This window comes from Corapipo altera, unplaced genomic scaffold (assembly GCF_003945725.1).
Source record: "Corapipo altera isolate COAL_440 unplaced genomic scaffold, ASM394572v1 48b, whole genome shotgun sequence".
Classification (NCBI taxonomy): domain Eukaryota; kingdom Metazoa; phylum Chordata; class Aves; order Passeriformes; family Pipridae; genus Corapipo; species Corapipo altera.
This window is the reverse complement of record NW_020884884.1, coordinates 15,989,807-16,011,760: the sequence shown is the minus strand read 5'-3', so window position 1 is coordinate 16,011,760 and position 21,954 is coordinate 15,989,807. Positions and strand designations below refer to the sequence as shown.

The 21,954-nt window shown below is 40.7% G+C and overlaps 1 protein-coding gene across 5 annotated transcripts in view; it reads left to right on the top strand.

Moving 5' to 3' along the window:
* The window catches only part of VIT (vitrin), a 51,161-nt gene that overhangs the window by 6,766 nt on the left and 22,441 nt on the right, over positions 1-21,954 (top strand). For 3 of the 5 annotated variants that reach the window (XM_027641276.1, XM_027641274.1, XM_027641272.1), the window contains exons 1-7: positions 7,942-8,180; positions 9,938-10,003; positions 10,938-11,109; positions 12,966-13,099; positions 17,310-17,387; positions 19,392-19,469; positions 21,265-21,465. In XM_027641276.1, coding sequence (XP_027497077.1) covers positions 7,991-8,180; positions 9,938-10,003; positions 10,938-11,109; positions 12,966-13,099; positions 17,310-17,387; positions 19,392-19,469; positions 21,265-21,465 — 919 coding nt within the window. In that variant the 5' untranslated portion in view covers positions 7,942-7,990. Of the gene's footprint in view, positions 1-7,941; positions 8,181-9,937; positions 10,004-10,937; positions 11,110-12,965; positions 13,100-17,309; positions 17,388-19,391; positions 19,470-21,264; positions 21,466-21,954 lie in introns of those variants that run through there. The other 2 variants (XM_027641275.1, XM_027641273.1) reach the window with 2 other exon arrangements.

Sequence of the window (21,954 nt, the reverse complement as noted above, 5' to 3'; positions counted from 1 at the left end):
CCATCCACCCCGCAGCTTTTCACCTTGAGACCTTGAGGAGCAGGACTCACCTCCCAGCAGGACCCAGGAGCAGGAGACAGGACAGACTTCTAAATCCAAAGATCTTGCTGGAGATGACAGCTGAGAAGCATCCAGTTAATCTGCAGAAGTCTTGGTAGACTCTGCCCAAAGACTAGACTAGACTAGCCTAAAGATTAGCCTTTGACGCTCTCTGTAATAAATATGAGAAAGTGCAGTTTTAGTGAGTGGCCTTAGGAGCCCCTCATGGCTCAGACCAGCAGGATGTGAATGTCACCTCCAGTAGGAGATCCAGACATGCCTTTTGCACCCAGCTACCACAACGACTCATGCTTATCCACTCAGCATCCAGGTGGCAGCACCTCTATATCCCATGCCTAAGGAAGAAGGGAGCCTGGGCTCCACCTGCAGGGCATGTAGCAGTGTGGCCATGCACAATGTCCTGGGATGTGGGGTCGGGAATCTTGGCCTTCAGCAGCTGACCCTGCAAGGAGGCAAAGGATTTGGAGGTCCCAGCAAAGCAGCATTAGAAATAGACTGAGGGGCATAGGGTGGTTTGGGGTTGTTTTCTGATTTGCCTTTTGTAGTAAACCTCTCTTATAACATGGGTTAATTTTTTCTAAATTAAAGGTAACAGAGAGTTATTTATCTGAGAGGGCTGGAAAGAAATATTCTGAAGTAGGAATAATGCAGTTATTCAGGAAGAAATAACATTCTTTGAAAAGTACAAAATATGTAAGGGAAAATGTTAAGCAGTGCAAGGAGAATGAGACTATCATTTTTAAGAAATCTGTAATGCAAAACTGAAACTACTTTCTAACTTTGTTTTACTGGTTTCCGGTAAAATCCAGAAGCAGATTTTAGCTTATCTTTTCAAAATACTTTCTACAGCATTCCCATGCTTCCTGATTTGCTGAAGACATTTTGGGAAAGATGCCTCCTTGATAAAGTTGTCATTTCTAGGCATAAATGCCTTACTTCAAACTAGTACCACATGCCAGGGTGGGGTTTTTTTTAATTACATATATTTTCTGAATCCTTATCCAACCAGTCCATGGCTTTGGCGTAGTCACACAGGCTGCAGGAGATACTAAATTGATAAAGGTTTTCTATGAGCTGTGGTATAAATTTACTAGCATGCTTAAGAATGAGTTTTGGTTTTGACCTAGTCATATAACTCACTTTTGTAGTAAAGGGATATGTGTAGCTTTAATAAGCAGAGAGTAAACATCCTAAAATTTCTCTAAATTTCTGCTTCTAAGTTTCTACCAAAAGAAAAAAAAAAAAAGCTCTCAAGTTTTGTTTGAACATGCTACAGAAATTCCAAAAACCATCCTCAGGTGATGAGTAGTTTTTTCAGTGCCTTTAACGCAAATTCTTCACTTTTAGACTAAATATGTACCTTCAGGGGAATTCTTGCACACTACACTAATTCTTAGTTTGCAGGCAGCACAATAGCATGGTTACTTAGCGCTCTTTTTATAGTGTATAAACCATGTATTGCACTTTAAAAAGTAACTTTTTAAAAGTACTTTAAAAAGTAATTTTGACTTGTTAAAACCATTTGTTGGAATTAGAAGATGGCATATTTTCTAAAAAAAAAAAGAAAAGAAAGAAATGTGGCCACAAATCTCATGCCACAAAGCCAGCACAGCCCACGGTCACTGCTGAATTGCAGGTACTTGTCTTTGCCCTCGGTTTCTTGGGGAGATGGCAGTGCCAAGGACTGATGGTACCTGGCTGGGGTCTGAATGATATTAAGCTGAAGTAGTTAAATTAGGAAAGGGGAAGAAGTTTGCCTGGGAGTGAGGGGGCAGATACATGAGCAGACAAAAGCCATAGTGGGGAGGAGGACAGAGGGAGGGAGTTGTCTGTACAGGAATTCACAGGTTTAAGCTAACATGAATTCCCAACGAGGCATGAAGTTGTGCATCAAAATGAAAAAAATAATGCATAATACATTAGCAGAAGCCAGGGAAGTACAGTGTAATGACCCTCATGGAAATCATCATCCACATAGTCCAAATTACATTTTCTATGTGGGTGGGTGACATATTCTAAATGTATCTCTTCCTTTGCTGGAAGGGGCAGGTCAGACCAGCATAATTGATGGTTTTCTTGCTGAGACAGATGAAAATGTATAATCATCACAGTTCTATTTAAGCTCTGAGAAAGGTCTGGCAAGTTAAATCACATTGTAGTTTTAAATAAATTACTTTCTTCTGAAAGAGCTCTGTGGAAAGTAGAGAAATGATCGTCACTATTACTTCAACCGTATGTTGTTTTAATTTCAGGGCATTGAATGAACACAAAATGAATAGTGCAGAGCTGCTTGGGTGTTTTTATTTGGCTCTGAATTGCTGGGTATAGCATCTCTTCATCATATCTACCTGAATTGAGCTATTTTGGACTAAATTCTTCTTGCATATAAACATTTGTTAAATCAGCTCTGAAAAAAAATTACTCCTGTGCTCCAAGTGCAATTTAGGTAGAATTTAGACCTCTGAATCCACCGATGCCTCACTCCAGGGACTTAAGAGTGACTTGACAGGTACCCCACAAGAGGTACTGGCTACCAGCAGTCCCCCAAGCCCTATTCTGAGCCAGGGACCTCGCAAAGCAGAGTGGGCACCATTTAAAACATTATATGGCAGCCCCAACAATCAAAGCCTTGTAATAAGAAGCAAGTGGTGAGAACCCTTAACCAGGGATAACTGTATGAGGGCTGTCCCTGGCCTCAGAGAGTTCAAACCTATATTTTCTTCATCACCAAAGAGGTCTCCCATCATCAGACTCCAGGGCACAAAAGGTTGGGATACCCCAATTTTCTGTGAAGAAGCAGGACTCCTGTGCAACCAGGAATACCAAATGTGGGGACAGAAAGAAAGAAAGCTAGAAGGGAGCTAACTTGCTGCTTGCCTGGGAGCAGAGCAGAGCCAGAGTCTCCCTGCCTCCTCTTCCTCATGTGAGTGTGCAAACCACAGGGCTGCAGCAAGGCTCCATGCACATCTGCACAGCTCTTAGGATCCCAAGTGCACAGTAGACTAGTTCCAACAGAGAGGGGAGAGTGTGCCCAGTGATCCCTTGGGAGTGGCACCCTCGATCTCCAAAAATCTCTTGATCCACAATTGCCAAATATGTGACACACAAAACTTCTTACAGCCCCTCCAACCACTAGGGAAAGACCTGCAGCCATAAAAGCTTGCATTTCCTTGTCAGCTTTCTGAGATGCTGGAAAATTAAGCAGAATCCACCACAGTGCTCTGAAGCTCATCACTGCCTCCAGGAAGCATTTTTGGGTTCTTTCATATATGAAAGAAAACAGGTGAGCATTCACTCATCTTTTTTAATACCAGCAGTGATGAGGTCTGCAATATTTTTTAATTCCTGGATGTATATATTCTATTTCAGACCTCTCCAAGACTAAAGTCTAGCATGCAAATAAGCTCATCCTCGCAAAATAGCACCCTGTATCTTACTTTTTGTGACCTGGCCTGGGATACCTACAGAGCAATCTCAGCCTCTGAAATGAAATAGTTACCAATTTGAATTTTCTGTCTCAGCAGAACTCATTACCTCAATTTTTAAAATAAACAGCCATTTACTTTTTTTTTTTAATGTACAGACTTTCAGAGCAACACAGTGCACTGAGGGTACATAATTTCTTTCCTCTAATAAGAAAGGAGGTGAAACTAAATTGTACGTGACAAGTGTTAGCCATATTACCTAGTGTGCACCAAAAGGAACTTTCTTGTACTGCCAAGCAAGGTTCGATACCATAGGGACAGAGTATGAGCACGAAAAAAAGAAAGGGTTAAACAATTTAAAAAAAAAAAAAAAGAGAAATCTAAAATGTTTTCTTCTAGAAGATGATGATCAGCTCTTGTTTATCCAAACCAGTTTACTCACACCTACACCAAGCCCACTTGATTTTCTCATAAAGGGCACATATTTAACTCAACCCACAGCACTTAGAGATCATGCTGTTAACCCCATGCCACTTGCTCAGACAGCTTTCAAACAAAGTCCACTTCTGTTTTTTTTATGGTACCAGTGCTTCTGTGATATTAGAACCCCTTGAGAAGGGGAACAATAACACACACTATTATGGTACAAAGAGAGTATACAAATTAATTTCTGTGGCACAGGAGATTACAGGAGATAAACTGCTTACTTCTGCAGAGGCAAAGCACATGGTACCAGCAAAGAATTTCAGTTTGCACGTGGAATGGACAGCAGTGCCTGACACCAAAAATCAAGGACTTAAAACCTACACTTCCATCAGAAAATGTAATAGTTTGTCATACAGTGAGAATTTATGTGGCTCTAAACCATCTGTTTGTTTGTAGTACGTAGCAGCTCTCTCAGATCTTCATAAAAGTCAAGTTGCTAATAAAAGGTCAGTATAAAAATCTTACTTTATATGCAGAAAGAATAGTTTGCTAACTCTGTCTCTTCACTAATACTCAAGATTTTTCAAGTATTTGTGGTAGGAGAAAGGTAATCAACATGAAATAGAACTTTCATTTTAAAAGGTAAAATAGGATCTGCATTGGGAAACAAAAAAGGAGATGCTTCTTACTACATTTGTACTTAGCTGGGATTTAAGCACATGTTAATGTAATGCATACACTTAACTGCTGTCCTGGCATAAGGGTAACTTCTGATGTGACAGTCTGAAGGATACAGATGGGAAAATGTACTCTGATAAACAGAGATCCAGCATACGGTTTAAGAGATTTAATAGTGAATAATCACTAGTTACCAGTTCTGACTGGGACTGCAAATACTGTGTGAATAGAAATCTAATTAGGACAAATCTCAGCAAAACTCATGCTCCAAACTAACCCAAAGTAGAAACATTTGGTTTTGTTTTAATGGGACCTATTCATTTTGTAAAGGAACAAAGGAAGAACAGCTTTGTGTTTATTAGCAAAGTGTTATTCTTGATCTATAGATAAAACAACCCCAAGCCGGCCAGCGGATCCACACAGACTAAAAAGCCTGTCATATGCATGGACTGGAGCCCTGCTTTGCCTTTCCTTCCAAAAGAAACAAAACCCCCCATGTTTTTTTCCAGGCTGTTGTTCCCTTTACCAGTCTGAAGTAGTGCATGCCATGCTAGTGCACAGTATAGGAGATCTCACACAGCTTAAATCAGGTGACTCCCTAGGCCCCACATACAATGAATGCACACAGACTTCCCACAACAGAAAGCTTGGAGCTTCTATGCCTGTTACTTAATAGTCGGCAATGTAAATCCTCCTGCACATTTGCCCATGTGACAGCCCAAGGTCTAAAGGCCAGGACCCCCCTTGGAGTACTGTCATGCCTATGCACTTTTTCCTGATATACCAGTGCCTAATATAGTGGCAAAAATAAGTTTCTTCACTATTAAAATTTATTTCCATCAGGATACTAGCATTAACTGCACCAGCAAAAGTAGAGAGTTCACAATAAGATGCTTTTCTGTGTAGCTATGACAACAAATCTTCTAAGTAAATCTAACAGCCTTGACTAAATGCTTCTTTTAGCTCTTTTATTGATAAGCATCTGTTATTGCAGGCTAGTGGGTCTGCTGAACTCATTTGCCCCTTACTTCACATATTAAATCAAATTAGATTTTTTTGCCTCTTTCTGCAATAAATTCATAATATTTTATGAAAAAAGCCCACTTGCTGTTGCCTTGAAAAGCAAATGCCCACCAGGAGACCACGTAGAGATTACAATTGCAGCCAAGCCCAGGGTAGTGCCACCCAGGAGGACTGGGATAGCTCCTGGGGCAGCAGACCGTGGCCTGGGGGCAACAGGGCTCGGGGACATCAGAGACTCCAGGAAGCAATGGGAAGTGTTGTGCAGCACTGGTGGTACAAACTGTTATATGTTTTGTGAGACAGGAAAAGTTAAATAGCATTGGACTCTCTCCACAGAGCACAGCAACAGACCCATGAAGCCAGCTTTTACATGGATCCTCTATCATCTTAGATCTGTTCTACTCTAATTAAAAAAGAGACAAGAACATCTCAGCACCACACCAAATACTGTCAGGACACATTCTCACAGCTCTCTTTGTCTTTAAATAAAGATGCCGCAGCTGAATTTATTTGCTGCAAATTTTGGGAATGCTCATATTAAGATGCCTTTCCCAAAGCCTAAGCCAGTGCCAGTACAGTCTTTAATGGTGCATGGTGTTTCTGCAAACAATTTGCATCTCCAATTCTGCCTCTTCTTTTTCTGGGATTGACCTAAAGTGAGAACTCATTGCAAGGACGTAATTTTTTGATACCTCTGCTGTGTTGATGGGTTGAGACATATAAGTAAGGAGAAAAGCATCTGACCTAAGTTTCTCTGAACTCTCTTCTATAGCTTATTACTAGTTTCTTTAGCAGTTTCACAGTGGAAATACACTGTAGTAAATGCTTAAAATGGATTTTTCTTTTAGAAGTTGGGTGAAGTTTTTTGATAGAAACTAACTGTGACAGCAGAATATTACCACATAACTGCTCTTGCTGCTATAGCTTGTACAGCCCCAGGTCACCCCAACTGCACAACCCATCATTTTTCAGAAAAACACTGTTACCATTTTGAACCACTTTCCATGCCTCCAGGATCCAGTTCAGTGTCTTCTGAGCAACCCCTGTTGCTTTCAGGTTTAGCAACCTTAGCAGGAGGACTGTTTTAGGGAGATCACCAAGGAAAGACATAATGCTATTGGGAAGTGATACTGTTAGTATGTCCTGGCATTTGAAGTTCTCTGACTGTAGCAGAGAAGCAAAAATCAGAGGTGCATCTGCTTCATGTAAAAAGGGTTATAAATTATATAGATTTAGAACTGGATGAACTCAGTTTAATCTAGCATACTATTTTAGTCATCCTTGCCTTAGAAGTACGTGGCTTGCTTGAAAAAGAAGAATAATTAAAGTAAAAAAATGTGGAAACATTTTAAATGAAGACAGGGGATTTTTTTTCTGTTTCTCTCCTGTATCTGCCTTGTTAGTCTTAATTTCTTTCTGGGACAACCAAAGCCCTGCTTCTGAGTACATGAATTGCTATGTGAAATCTGCCTCTGCCTTTTTTCCAGGAGGCAGATATGTTGCTTTTCCTGATAATTTGCAGCTCTAACATTCCATGTATTTTCTTTCTTGATAGCAAGCTAGTTTTTATTTTAATATAAATCTTTCCATTTGTAAGCATGTAATAAGTTTCTTTGAAAATCAGGTTTATTTTGATTCTTAAGCTTTTCCCTGTACAACACAAAAATATTTTCTCCCTTTCAAACTTTTTACTCTGATTTGTCAAGCATTATGTAGTACTTTAATGACTGTGATTAATTATGAGTGTCCAACGTAGGATTCCCTCAACAATCACCAAATAACAGCAAAAGCAGCAGGTGATGCTCAGGAGGAGCTGAGAGGAGGAGTTATCTCTGATAAGTATGCAGTCTTGTAGCCTGGCCAAGAGCTTCAGGGATGGCAGGGGTCATGAACCACTTATGCAGACCCAGAAAAAAATGTTTCCCAGATGTTCTGACAGAGTCCTCTTAATCTCAGGTGCTCTCATACATGCACATGGACACACATCCTCAGAAAAGGGAAGAAACCAGTCATTTGGCTCAGAAAAGATGGAACCATTGCAAAATACTTTACGCAACATCCTTCAGGAGTGAATGGACTTATTTATGTTCCTCGTATCTACATGAGATTACATGGTGAGGTTTGATGTGTAGACAATAAGATTCTGTGATTATGTCTTGAAGAGTAGTGAATAGACTTGAATAGCCCTCAGAGCATGACTGTGCCCATCATGCTCTCTCCTGACACTGGCATCAGAAATAAGTATGTGAGTGAAATCTTGGTTTCCTGAGGAAAAAGGCAAATTTTGGACAGAAGTAAAAAAAACAGTCCATGGGAGTGCCACAGCTGAAGCACCATCTCCTCTGGGGATATCAGCTGTTCTACAGCATGAGAACAGGATGCAGCATGTGAGGACTGCGAAAGATCGAAAAAGAGCACAGTCCCTCTTCCCCCACCATTCCAGAGTCATCTGCGATACTTCTGAACACAGCCTGATGAGCTCTTCCTTTCCTTTTCAGTGCTTCTTAGTGACACACCCAGATTTTGCTTTACTCACCATGAAGGCCACAGCCATTGCAACCTTCTTTGGTAAGTAGGTTGATTGCCGCAATTAGGAGTTTATGGGTTTGTCCTGGCTGAGCAGTGGCTGCTGACTTATTCTCTTCCTTTTGGACTCCATGGCTGATGAAGTTCCCAGTGGCAGGTGTAAGCCTTGGCATGGCTTTTCAGAAATGGGCCACCCAACTTCTTGACTTTGGCATAGAAAAAATATTAATTGCTTGCAGAGATCTCTAAATACACGACCAACTAGTTGCATGCAGTCCATACCAGATGACACAACTGGGCCTGAAAAATGTCTGTAATGTAAAGATTCCCTCTAAAGAAAATCAGCTGTTTCTTCCATAGGGACAGCCTTTCAGAATTCTCTCAGTTCTTGCTCTTTCCATGAACAAGATGGTATCAAAATGTTATAATGTGTTTTAGTTTCTTTACCCTAGCAGTCAGACAGGATCTCACTTTTTGGGAACAAGTAGAGAATCTAGAATTTGCAATTCATCGTACATGAACATTCTGGTTGTGATATTCCCAGGCAATATTCCTTTAGCTGTTATCCTCAAGTCTGTCAGGACAGTAGTTCTTAGTTCAAATTCATAGCAATGTATATAGTTCTTCTACATAAATTACCAAATTACTTTCTCCACATTTTATTATGCTCTAACATTCCAAGTAGTTGAGACTTTTCACTTTATTTTCCACTAGTTCATTCCTTTTTATTTAACTTCAATTTTACCTTGGTTACACAACTGCACCAGTGATAAAAGGCCCAAATACTGCATCTGTACACTGTCACTTCAGACACTGTGGGACTGCTTTTTCTTTTGAGCAAGTTTAGGAGTGATTAAGTCTACAAATTCTCTGCAATCAGTCTAGGGGGAGAAGAGCATAAAAGAAAGAAAAGAATTCTGTTGCATATTCTAGTAAGATTAGCTTAACAAATGATAAGAGGATCAGCCGACACATCATAAAGGGTTTTAATTCCCTCTGAAAGTTCAGAGAAGGGAAAGGTGAATAGAAAAGTCAAGATACTTGTAATGAAGTTATTAATTACTCACAATACAGTTCTTATAAGCACACAGAGAATGAAGAGGTTTTCTATGTCATCACTTAGCAAGTAAACCTAACAAGGTAAGCTACATGCATTTATTGTGATGCATGTTTTAACATAATAGCGTATGTTTCTTTTACTATTACACTTTTCAAACCATAATTCTGCTTACTGACAAAAATGAGTGCCCTTGCGGGGACAGGATACTGGGACATGCCACATTAGAACCTCAAATGGTCTGTTACACTTCCCAGTATTCCCTACCTGCTACCAGCAGTGAGTGAAATGCCACAATGCACAATTACAGGATAACCTTCCCAACGGACTATTAGGAAGAGTCTTTCTCTCACTAATTTCCCAGTTGCTTTATACACAGAGCATGTTGTTTCATTAATGTCCCTATCACAGCAATTGCAAAGAGTTTCCACTGCTTGTGGAAATACTGGGACCTTTTGTGGTTTTCTGGATCACATGGACTCAATGGATCTTTAGACAGTGAGTTCCACGGGTGAGTACATGAGGTGAACTGATCTTTAATCCTCTTCAAAAAACTTCCGTACAGTAGATGTCATCTTGACTGCAAAGTTAACCAAGTAGGAACCTAGCTATGGCTGAGAATACTCCCATTTCAGTTTTTCAAACTGTTGATTCAAATTTGAGAAATCTCATGCGTGGGAGCTTGTGGTGACCGATGTTGATAGTCCTCCTTTTTCCTGATACTACGTTTTCTTTGTTCTAGGTGTGTTTCTTACATGTACATATACAGCTAAGGAAGCCACAAAGAAGCCAAAAAAACCTAAGCTATGTAAGTGGTCCCTGTAGAACTCTTGGCTGCTTTACAGCATGCATGTCTGATACATAAAATAAGTGCAAAGTGAGGTTATATTCTGGTAACTCTTCACAATTTTCTGGAGTCAATGGGAGTATATGTTAGCTAGCAGATTTTTTTTATTAAAAACAAATTACTAAGTAAATTGTGTGCTACTTAATATATATAAAGGGAAAATTTTGTACTTCACTACTAAAATGTGTCTTCATAGGTCATTAAGTACCACAGAAGGATCCAAGCAAGCACTAAGGTTTTCACAGAGAGAGACAGAGAAATATGTGAAATGAATCAGCTGTAACACAAAGCATATGTAGCTGAATAGAGTGAGACAAGTGGTGCATATCTACGCACCAGGATGTATAATTTTCAGCTATACTGGTATAGGAGCATTTCTGTCCACAGGTTATTTTGCTCATGTAGCTGACAAACAAGCCTGCTGTGAGGCTGTAAACTCACACTTAAACCCCTTGTTCAAAGTAAATTGCACCCAGCAAATAGTTTTAAAAATCAAGGGCAAGATAATGGGCTCTGACTGCAGCACAGAGCTACATGAGCACAGCAGGAGGCTTGGGAAGCATCCCTACCCCTCCTTCCCACGTGTTAACCACAGCCTGGGTGACAGCCTACTCCCTCTCTCCAGTAAAGCATCATAACAGAAATTCCTTCAGAGAACCAAACACTGAAGGTCAGAAACATCCGCAGGCTTCTTCATTTCATCCTTAGTTACTGCTACATCCCTTGGTATAGGAGTTATTATGCATTATGTTGAAGATGCAGAACACACAGAAGCCTTGTATCCCAAACCCATTGATATGAAGGCATAAGAGGAGGCCATTCCTGGCACTCAGTTACTCATTGTTTCATGATAAGATCAATCAGCTATGGAAACATTCAGTCTGACTTTACCAAGATTTTACACTCACAGATGTACCCCAGATTGATTGCGACGTCAAGGCAGGGAAGATAATCAATCCAGAATTCATTGCAAAATGCCCTCCTGGATGTCAAGATGTAAAATATCGTGTTTACGGCACAGACATTTATGCTTCCTTTTCCAGCGTCTGCAATGCTGCAATTCACAGGTGAGTGGGTTGAAATGAGCAAGGCACTCAGAAAACCACATTGTTTCAGTGTAGAGAGCTTTTGACTTTGCAAACCCTTTACAGTTCCCACTGCGTTCTAGGTCTGATTGCAGGGTGCTGTTCTAGTATGAAACCTGAGAGAAAGACCATGTATGATATAACGGATTGATTCTTATAAAGTGCTGTCAATCCTGTATTCCTGTTGAAATCAGTTGTTTGAAAAAGTTTCTCAGCCTTTGGAGAAGTGTCTTGAGATTCGCAGATTTCTCATTCATGCATAGCAAATTACTATTGTACTACTATTATTCAAGTGGTAGACAGGGATGGAGCTGCTGCTACTAATAAAGCTTAAGAAAAAAAACAGGCATATCACCAGCGATGAATACACATAACTCTCATACTTCTGGGATTGATTTGGTTCTCCAGATTTGAATTTAACTGTCCTTGACATCAAAGGCTGAGTAATGTGCTTTCCTGCCACATAAAAGGCCACTAGACAAGGAAATGTATAATACAAATTTTATAGCACAAATTTTGCTGAGTTTATTATCCATGCAAAAATGTGCATAAAATTTTAATGGAGAACAACTGCACAATCAAAACACCATAATTGGAGGCAGGATAGAGAGCAGGACGTATTCAGCTGAAAACGCAGTAAGAACTTGTAGAGCCTGATTTACCACTTGACTTCATTCAGAGTTATTTGAGCTATTGCCGAGCTTCCAGTTCTGTGAAATTGATGGGATCTCGAGTAAAGTTGCGTAGTTAAAGCTTTGGGACTTTACACCTTGCCTCTGTATTGTGCAGGTCTCAGGCTGAGGTGCCTGTGTGCATAGGGCTGCCACCTCCTGGCTGCAGCTCTGCCTGCACAGCCACTTGCTGGGGAGATGACTGCCAGGCTTTCAGCAACAAATCTTCCTTCAGATACTAGTGCATGATGGAAATTCTCTCTGTATGCAGAACTAGCCCCAAAGGGAATTATAAACTACTGGTAGCAACTGCAATTTCCCTCTAGTTCAAATGCTGTCTGTCTGTATTGTTGCAGTGAAGGTTTCAGTTTTTCTCATTTGCCAGCTGGATTTGGCTTTGTTAGCTTATATGTTGCATTTCCACAGACAGTGAATTTCTTTTCCATACATTTGTTTTAACTGCAGCTTCTTGCAATCATCAGAGAAAGCTACAGCTCCAACACATTCTTCTGCACAGTCATTACTGCCAGGCCTACCACACCTCTATAGTCACTTCCAGGTTTACTTGCTGTTCTAGTGATGCCAGAGCAGGTTTTATTCACTGGAGGTTTTCTATTTGTCTTGAGATACATTACATCATATGACAAACACCATTCGATGTACACAGCACGTGGAGCCTGCCAGGTTTTCTACAGCTTCCAGCAATATTGTGTCCAATTTACTCCAGGCTGAGGTCAGAACCAGGCTTATCCTTTTTCAGATAATACATACTGAAATTCAAAGAAAACATATTCTATCACATGGCTGGCCTAAAAACTCCTCTAAGTACCTCTCTCTATATCTTCAGTCATTTAATCAAGCTCATGGGAATTTTAACGAAGGCAGTAGTTTTTTTCTTGTGTGCAACTAGGTCAAACTTAAACACAGGACCCGTAAACCAGTGGGAAGAGCAAACAGATCCTGACAGCACTTTATAACAAACTGCCCTTCTCTGAGCAGAAGAAGCACAGATATTTCTTAGTAGCAGACTTAGTAGTAGCATGACAGCTCCAGTACTGCCCCTGGTTTAAAGGTAAAAGCAAATGCTTCACAGCTCTTGCATTGTAGATCAGTTTCCAGGGTTTTCGTGGAATTTCTGCCTTCAGACAGCATGTTGCCTCCTTGCAGTGGTATAATTGACAACACAGGCGGGAAGATCCTTGTCCAGAAAGTTGCTGGCCACTCTGCTTACCGCGGGAGCTTCTCCAACGGGGTCCGGTCCTTGTCGCTGCCGCGCTGGAGGGAGTCCTTCCTCGTGTCAGGTACCATTCTGAGGTGGAGCACTGGAGCCCCCTGCCCTTCCCGCCTGCTCCCCACCTCCCGATAGTTGGGCAGCAATGGGTAGAGACAGAAGCAGCCTCTCCTTTTAAAGACCTGGTTAGTCGCTACAGGCCCACTCCACCCAGCTTTAGCATGAATAATGCATTTGAGATACTTTTTGTTCTGGGCTTCCTATGTAGTCCGCAAAGGACATACGCCCTGCCAGCAGTGTACTCAGCTCAGCCCAGTGCGGGTATGAGCCCACTGCAGAAGGTGACAGGTGTTTTGGATTGAGTCTCTGAAGGCACCTTAACTGGGGCTATTGATGCCCAAGATCTGAGCTTTGGTACTCGCTGTGAGGTCTTCCTATTGCTCTCCACCCTGGCAAGCAGTGCTGCTCTGGGAACTAAAGGGTCTTTCGGCTATATAAAGCATCCTCAGCCTACACCTGAGTTTGCATCTCCTGAAGCAACTTCTGACTTCTGCCAAGCAAGCTCAAGCCACATATAGCCAAACTGTACGTATGCAAACCCTATATTAAGCAATTTGACTGGTGGATCCCAAGTACATCAGGAATTCTCTCCACTCTGTTAGCCAAATAGTTTTGATAGCTAGTCAGTGCAGGGACTTAATTTAATGATCATTCCTTTTTTCTCCTCATAGTATATGTAGGAACTCACTTGCATTCACTGACAAAATTCACAGATTAGGGCTTTTTTTGTAAATTAGATCCCATTTACATCAGATTATTTTACACCTACTTGCACTCATTCTACCTGTGTGAAAGGGTCTGCTTGACATTGCTTTACATATAATTTCTAAATCTAACTCCTTCATACATCCATACAGTGGGTCTGTTCTTGCTGGTCTGAACTTTTGGAGGTTTAAGATAGGTATTGATTATTTTACATTGAGATTTTATATTTATATTAATATATATTTTTATATATAAATTTATATTGTATCTTTATATTAAGATTGATGTTAGTAAAATACATCATTCCTGGAAAAATTAACAGCTCAAATAAATGAACAGCCTCTAAAAACAAAGAAATGTTCTTTTCATGTGAAAATTTGTAGACAGCAAAGGAGGTCTCAGAAACTGACCAAAACAGTCACCTCAATTTTGCATTCATGTATTTGGATGCACCTTTTTAAAGTAGTCTGCCATGGGTACACCACATTATGAGAGGGATTTATTTTGGATGAGAAGGAATTTCCTGGAATAATTGAATTGCTATTTGCACTTGTTGCAGTTTTTTCCCCCAACAAACAGCACATTGTAATTCTGGTACATAAATGGGAAATAGTTTGTTTGGGGTTTTTTACATTAGCAGCTGCTCAGTTGTTATCCTATAAAACTGTAGGAATTCTTCCATAAAACTGTAGGAATTTTTGATTTCTGGTAATAAACCTTTTTTCTTAATTAATGAGACACTGTAAAAGAAGATAAAAGAGGAAGTTACAAGTACATGTAAAAGGAGATGATCAGAAATCTGGATATGTGTAGGCATGATGAGATTTGTCCCTAATGCACTTACTTTTATGCATACTGAGTGCTCTCGCTGATGTCAGTGGAACTCTTAGTTTATAAACTAGCTCCAATGTAAAGCTAACATATCATACAACGTTATATTTCATATACGCATAGGAATGCATATATCCATAGGAAGAAAACTCACTGAAAATGTGGGAAATTTAGAGAAATTTAGAAGACTAAAACCCAGGGAGGCTGTGCTATTCATCTCAGCAGCCTGAGGCTGAATGCATACAAATCGCATTCTCAGAAAGTGATGAGTTGGGGTTAGTTTTTTTACAATTATGAGTCATAAAAAGATAGAACGCATAAAGCATTGCTGAATAAAAATACGAAGTCACCCAAGGCATTAATTTCAGAACAGCTTTATAGCATGAACTGAGTCCCCTATTCTCCAGCTGAATTTTCTTTCGGCAGACCAGACCTATATGCAATACTCCACTCTGGAAATGTGCCAACAGTTTATTCCTAGTTACGATATTGTCAGAGTTTGTGATGTTTAAATTGTGAATGAGCATCCACACAAAGGAGCACAGAAGAGGAATTCTTAGGGGACTCAGGCAATGAAATGGCATGATTTAGGGGCAGTGGAGAAGAAGGTCTGTCCTCTGGGATTAAAGCAGCCAGCACACCAGGAGGTATGCAAATGCCTTGGTATTCACTTTCAAGCACTGAAATGACTTGGCTCTCAGTTAAATGACTCCATTCAGTTTAGTAGGAGTTTTGCAGCTATTGGGCTAAAAAAATAAAGTCCTAAACTTCTGAGTTTGCTAGGCAAATGTAAGTGTGAGAGGGTGAGCAGGAACCAGACCATAGCTTGTATTTCAATGGCCAAAGTTTATGTTTTCAGCCCACAGGTAAACACATTTTTAAGTATATTAAGCAATCTCCAACTTAGATGTAACTTTTTCCCAACAGTGAAAAAGACATATTACCATTCCTCCACAGAGTAGGGAACATTCAGGTCAGGCCTCAGACCTACCTCTTGGTCACATAGAACATGCAAATTGCTGTTGATCAAAACCCCCAGAACCCAGCAGCAGCCAGCCTCCCCACACTAGCTGGTGTATTGCACAGCAGTGGGCTTAAGGTTTTCATTAGAAATCAGATCAGCACAGAAATATTCTGAATTAGGATCAGATTATTATGCTATTACAGCATCCATGTATCAGCTTCTCATACCTGACAACTCTTCCTTTGCTGGGGATAAAGAAAAGCATTTAGAAGTCACCTGTGATCCCATAACTTTTCTGTCTTTCTACCAAATTGGCAGAAGAGCTCCCTAGTCCTGCTTGGCCACTGATCGCAGTTTTAGCTTGAGGGGAAGTGGATGTGAAAACCTGCTGCCCTTCACTTAGACCAACTTCTGTGAGGGAAGCCCAGAGGGCAAGAAGGAAGCTCTTTCCAGGTTGTCCTTGCATGCTAACCTGGTCTTTGGTGGATCCTTATTGACTTCAGTGGAGCTGCTCTCAGTTTACATCACTGTAAGTGAAAAATGGGACAGTTTCTTACATCATTACCTCATTAGAGTAGTAAAACAAAGACAGAGACATGAAAAGGGACAAAGGACAGTGACTATCCAGCTCCATGGACATCCCTGCTCATAGAGTTCCTCTGCCATATACCTTTCTTTGTGTGCCATCATGGGGGAAACAGCTCCCATTTCCCATAAATGGCTCAGTCTGTAGGAATTAATTCTGTTCAGTGCTATTTGTCTCTGGACTAATCACCAAGGATGACAACTGACATGCTTGCAGTGCCATATGTACCTCCTCAAAGAATCCACCAAGGGAATAAAGGAAAGATCATCATGACTCAGATTTTGCAGGAGGTAGAAGCAGTTTTCACTTGAGGTGGTCCAGATACATAACACAGCACAGCATCTTGTAGAGACAGCCCCCAGGGTCCAGAAGACCTACATCCACCAGCTTCTAGAGGCCAAAGCAGTCTTCCCTCCACTGGGTTTCTCTACAACACTTTTCACTCAGTGATATATGTGAATATAAAAACTGTCCCCAGAGATGGAATTGCATAGCCACATGTACCAATAGAGACAGCATCTGCTGTTGCACTAAAAAGATTTGTGGTTTAAAACTTAACTGGGAAACATACCTCATTGTTTTAAGCCAGGACCCTCATTTTAGACCTAAATATAGGTACCATATGTTCCCACACAGAAGCACAGCCTTCTCTCACTGTTATTACTGCAAAAGGCTGTTGCCAGAAATGGCATCTCACAGAAGTGAGGCCAGAGAAGAATGCTATGTGCATGATGAAACGAATACCACATCAAATATGCTTTCTATGTCAAGCATTGGAAAAGACTGCCTAGGGAAGCTGTGGGTTTAAGTAGAAGTTATACAGATGTCCTTCAGGAATGATCCCTGTCTGTTTAATATCATTTGAGAGCAAAGGAATGAACTTACTGACCTCTTCAATTTCTCCCCAGGACTGTGTTTTCACGCCTTCTAACTTCTTTCTATGATGCTGGATTTAGGCATTGGTATTATAGTGGCATGGTTTTGAGATTCTGCCATCAGATGAAACAAATCTTCATGAAAATAAGTTTGGCAGTAAAGAAGAGGGGTCTAATTCTGAACACCTATGTTAGATCAGAATTTTTTTGCAAGAAAATGTAGACTATTTTGTGATGCCTTCTAATATTTTTTTTGTAGAGGGCAAGCCAAGAAAAGGTGTGACATATCCATCAACTCTTGAATATTCTTCTTCAAAAAGTACTGCTGCTAAATCAGGCAAGTAAATGTGACTTACTTTCCCTTACATCCATTCACAACTATCTGTCATAGCTTCTCAGTTGTGTAATACGAAGATATAATTATTCAGAGTCAGAAGTTCATGCAACCATTAGTATATCTCATCCAAATCAGTCATGGTATTTTTTTATGTTAAGCATATGGAAATCGTCTCAGACAATTTCTATTTTTCGGTCATACCATGCTTCACAGATTTCTGTTTCCAAGTAGTTTCCCCCTTGCTTTAGATCTATTACTGAATACAACATTGTACTGGTTATATGAAAGCATTTGAGGTTATACGTGTTGGCTTTTTCCTGGTTTTATTCATGTTAACTCTTGGGATATTCAGTGCTGAGAGTATAACAATAAATAGTAATGTAATACTAATGACACAGATGGCAAGGCACAGCAGCTTAACTAAGGAATCATTTTAGTCAGGATCCTATTCTGTAAGACTCAGTTTAAATAATTTAGTTGTTTTCGGAGGTCTTTGATCAAGTCTCACACTGGTTGGTCACTGATATTCAAGAGCATGTGGCTTGCCTCTGTCACTGAAATGACACTTGTTTGGGCTCCCTGTAACAACTGAGTAAGGTTCAGACTCCCCCTTGGGGGTGTGAATGAAAACAAAATTCATGTCCCATACTGCTACACACTTCCCTAACACAGTCCTTTTGCTGATTGCTGAGCCTGACCCTTCCTGAGTGTATCCGCTGTGAGCTGGGGTATAACGTCCCACAGGTAACAAAGAAATCTGATAGTCACAACCCGTCTTCCCCAAATCCCACTTGGACCTGCCACCTCGGCCCAGCCATCTCAGACACGCTTTGTTAGAAACAGCCTGTTTTAAAGATAAAAATCTCTGTAATATGGTGCCAGGGCCATCTTGTGCTAGAGGATTTCCTACTTATTTTTTACTTTTAAAAGAGTGAATTTTTTATTCTAATTTATATTACAGAGACCACACTGTTCACTTTGATACTTAAATCCATTATCTGTAGAAAGTAAGTATTTCAGTATTACACTCACTAGCTGTCAGATTAGCAAAAAATCCTACTTCTCACCTGATCAGCTGTCAGAGATGCAGTTTTGGTCCTCACCTCAGGGACACCAGAGATTCACAGTGCCTGATGTTTCTTTAAATGCTGCTGGTGGTTACAATGCTTCTCAAATGCTGGGCACAGCAAGAAAAACGTTCCCAAAATTGCAACTCTTCACAGCTGGTAAAAACAATTAAAATGTGTTGTTTAGAAAAAATGTAGTACAATTTTTTAGGAAACTAGTAACACTGGAGTAAATTGTCTAACAGTTCAGTGCTGCCAAAAGAGCTAGAGAAGAAAAAAAAATCTTGAAGATCAAACCCTGCAGTACTCAGTCAGACATAAAAGTAGAAGCAGACTATTTAGCAAGGTTGTGGTAAAAAAACTATAATGAGTGTTTCAAGTACTTTGGTGATAAAAAGAAAAGAACCAAAAAATCTCCCTCTTCCAAGACAGTACATGGTATTCAGAATTTGGCTGCATAATGATCTCAAAATGTCAGTCAAGAAAGAAATACATCTGAAAATTAATTAGTGGCTGAAATACTGCACATTAGCTGGTATTCCCCAAACATCCCACACACACCATGACCATGATTCTCGGGACATGCTGATACTCAGAGGGAAAAATCAACATGATGCATTAATCTTATGAGCATTGGCTTATTAGTGGTAAACCCCCATATTTCTTGCTCACTTCAGAAATGCTTCTGATACTGGCAGGAGCTTTTGGGCAGTAAAAATGTCTGATTTTGGCATCAAAGATATGGGGTGACTACTCTCTAGAGGCATCCAGTCATCACTTTTTTTCACTGGGTGATAAAGCTCTGGTTAGACTGACTGATGAACCTATTGGCATGTGATGGGTTGTCTTCTTTTGGGGACTGATAATCTCTAAATAGGAGACTTAAAATTATTTACTTCCAGAGCTGCCTTTTCTAATGTGCTCAATTTTGCTTCAGAGCCTAAAAAGCCAGAGCAAGACCCGAAAGGTATGAAGAGTGCAGATACTAACACATCAGAAAAAGCATCAGAACAAGGTAAGGGTTGGGGATCTCAGTGCTCTTCTACAGTATCCATCCCAGCCTAATCTGCCTGCAGATGCTTATAGGACGCAGTTTCACACTGATTAGGTGTACAGCTTTACCTCGCACATCCAACCTCCTCTCTATAGTCCCTTTCCCACCAAATCAATCCCATTATGTGACTACCTGCACTGGTGCTTGAAAGACATTTGCCAATTCAGAGAAGAGGGTACCCTCAGATTTTAATTTCTGCCTGTGCTTTGGGCAAGTTCGGGTGTTGTGAACTTCAAAAGCTTGCATTATGGCTCTTTGCAATCTCCTATGCAGGGCACGTGCCCTATAAACCCTTCGAAGATACTGTGAGAGAGATGGGCATCCTGCCCACAGGAGCACTGGGAACAGCTAACCCTTGACAGCCCTCCTCTTGTGCTAAAGGATCCCTCACAAACCCAGCCAACATGCACCAAGGCAACAGCTTTTCTCTGCTCTTACTATGCTGCTTCCTCGGGGTTTTCTGCTAATACTGTTAGTTCCCAACTTCCTTGCTCCTCACAGACTGGGGTATAAAGCTGGCTGATGTGCCTGTTCCCAGCTCCAGCAGCATCAGATCACAGGGGAAGACTCACTGTGCCCTCTGTCTTCTTTCTTTTAGCACAGCTTCATGGAGTGCAGCACTGTTCAGCCCAAAAAGAGCCATTCATACTGATTTTTTTCAGCTGAGCTGTTTTGTTTTTCTTCTGAGCCCTCTTTCAGCATTATCCCATTAAAACTGTCTGAGATCTGAGTTTTTCACTGCCTAGCATTAGGTGGTAATTAATCCACCAGACAGTTTCACAACGATGCCTTCCAAAAGGAGAACATCCAGAAATAGCAATAAAATACAAGCTTGTGTTGTGCAGCAGCGAAAAAAGTGCACACCATTCCTTTTCAGTGTAGACTGTGTGTTAGGCCATCCCCAGGGCTATGGGCAGGAAGGAGAGAAACAAGACTGAGATTAACATGGAATATATTTTAGGGTAAGCTTTTGTAGACAGATGGAGAAGATAACAGTAAAAGATCTTTTTTGAGACAATTGACTTCAAAGAACTCAAACATGTTGACAATTTTTGGTAAGGATATTTAGGGTGCAAGTTTTGCAACTAGAATGGTCCTTGTTCTCACAATAGCTGAAGCATTTTAAAAGTAGTAGCAACTGTGAGATGAGTCAAACTTAGATGAGATTGGTACCTCCCAGGTGGTGCTCTCTCCCACTCCCCTCAGCCAAAGTCCTAACACTCTTTGCTCAGACCCACTCTCCAAATCACCATTATCTGAAAGTTTTCTATCTACCAAAAATATTTCAGTGCTGGACTGCGTATTTTATTCTGGCCTATGACTCAGATTGGCCATCTTTTACTACCAGATGCCATTTGATTTTCATTTATATGCACTAAGTACTTAATTACACTGAGAAAACATAATAGCAAAACAGAAACTGCAACTGGCTGATTGAACCATTTCATAGGTCTGAGATGTCTCTGCGGTTGATAAGTGTCCCTGGCCAAAGCAGAAAAGTGTAGAGGGAACATTAAGACTGCAACAGGCTGTTGTCAGCACCCTCTGAGAGAAGGGTAGGAGTGTCACTCAGGCACCTGTACCATGAAGCACCACACAGCAACGAAGGCACTAATGGCTCCACAGTTGAGGATGCTTGTAGGCAGCCTGAGGAGAATGCCATTTTCTGGGTTGCTTTCAAACCATGAGTGCTGTTGATGGTGCTTCCATGCATGACAGACATCCAGCTACAGTGACCATGTCAATGTTCTCACAGGGGATGCAATCCACAAAGAGTATCAGACGTCTCCAGTGCCAACACCAGCCACACAAATGGCCACCACAACCCCAACACCAACGACCACAACGACAGATCCTTCCACCACAGTGCCACAGCCAACCACAACACCTGCAACAACCAGAACTACAGCAGCTGCAGCCAAGACTAGACCTGGACTGCATAGGGTCAGAGATATGGGTCAGTGGCATGGATGTTTGCATTGCTTTCCTCCCAAATGACAGCTCCCCTAAAATTTAAGGAACAAGACATACAGCTGGATATATCATGATTTAGTGGATCACAAATTCAATAATTCAATGTAGAAATATTAGGACTGGAAAAAATATTTAATTCCAGCAGATGAGCTGGAGTTAGAGTTGTGCCTTTGAGACACATACAAATTTAGTGCATCTCACATAAATACAAACATGCAGATTTTCTGAGGTGAGAGTCCATCCACAGTAAAATTTATGCCTAGTCTTTATCTTTACTTATAATGTACTGGCATATAAACTAATTTGTGTGGGAGTAAGCTCTCCATCCCCAAATGCTGTGATGATTTTCAGGTATGTGAGGCTTTTCAACAAATAGTTCTTTCATTCACATGTCTAGACTGAGAGCTCGATACATAGGTCAAGACTTGTTTTAGAATTAATTTTGTGATAACTTTCAATAAATGAAAGTTGT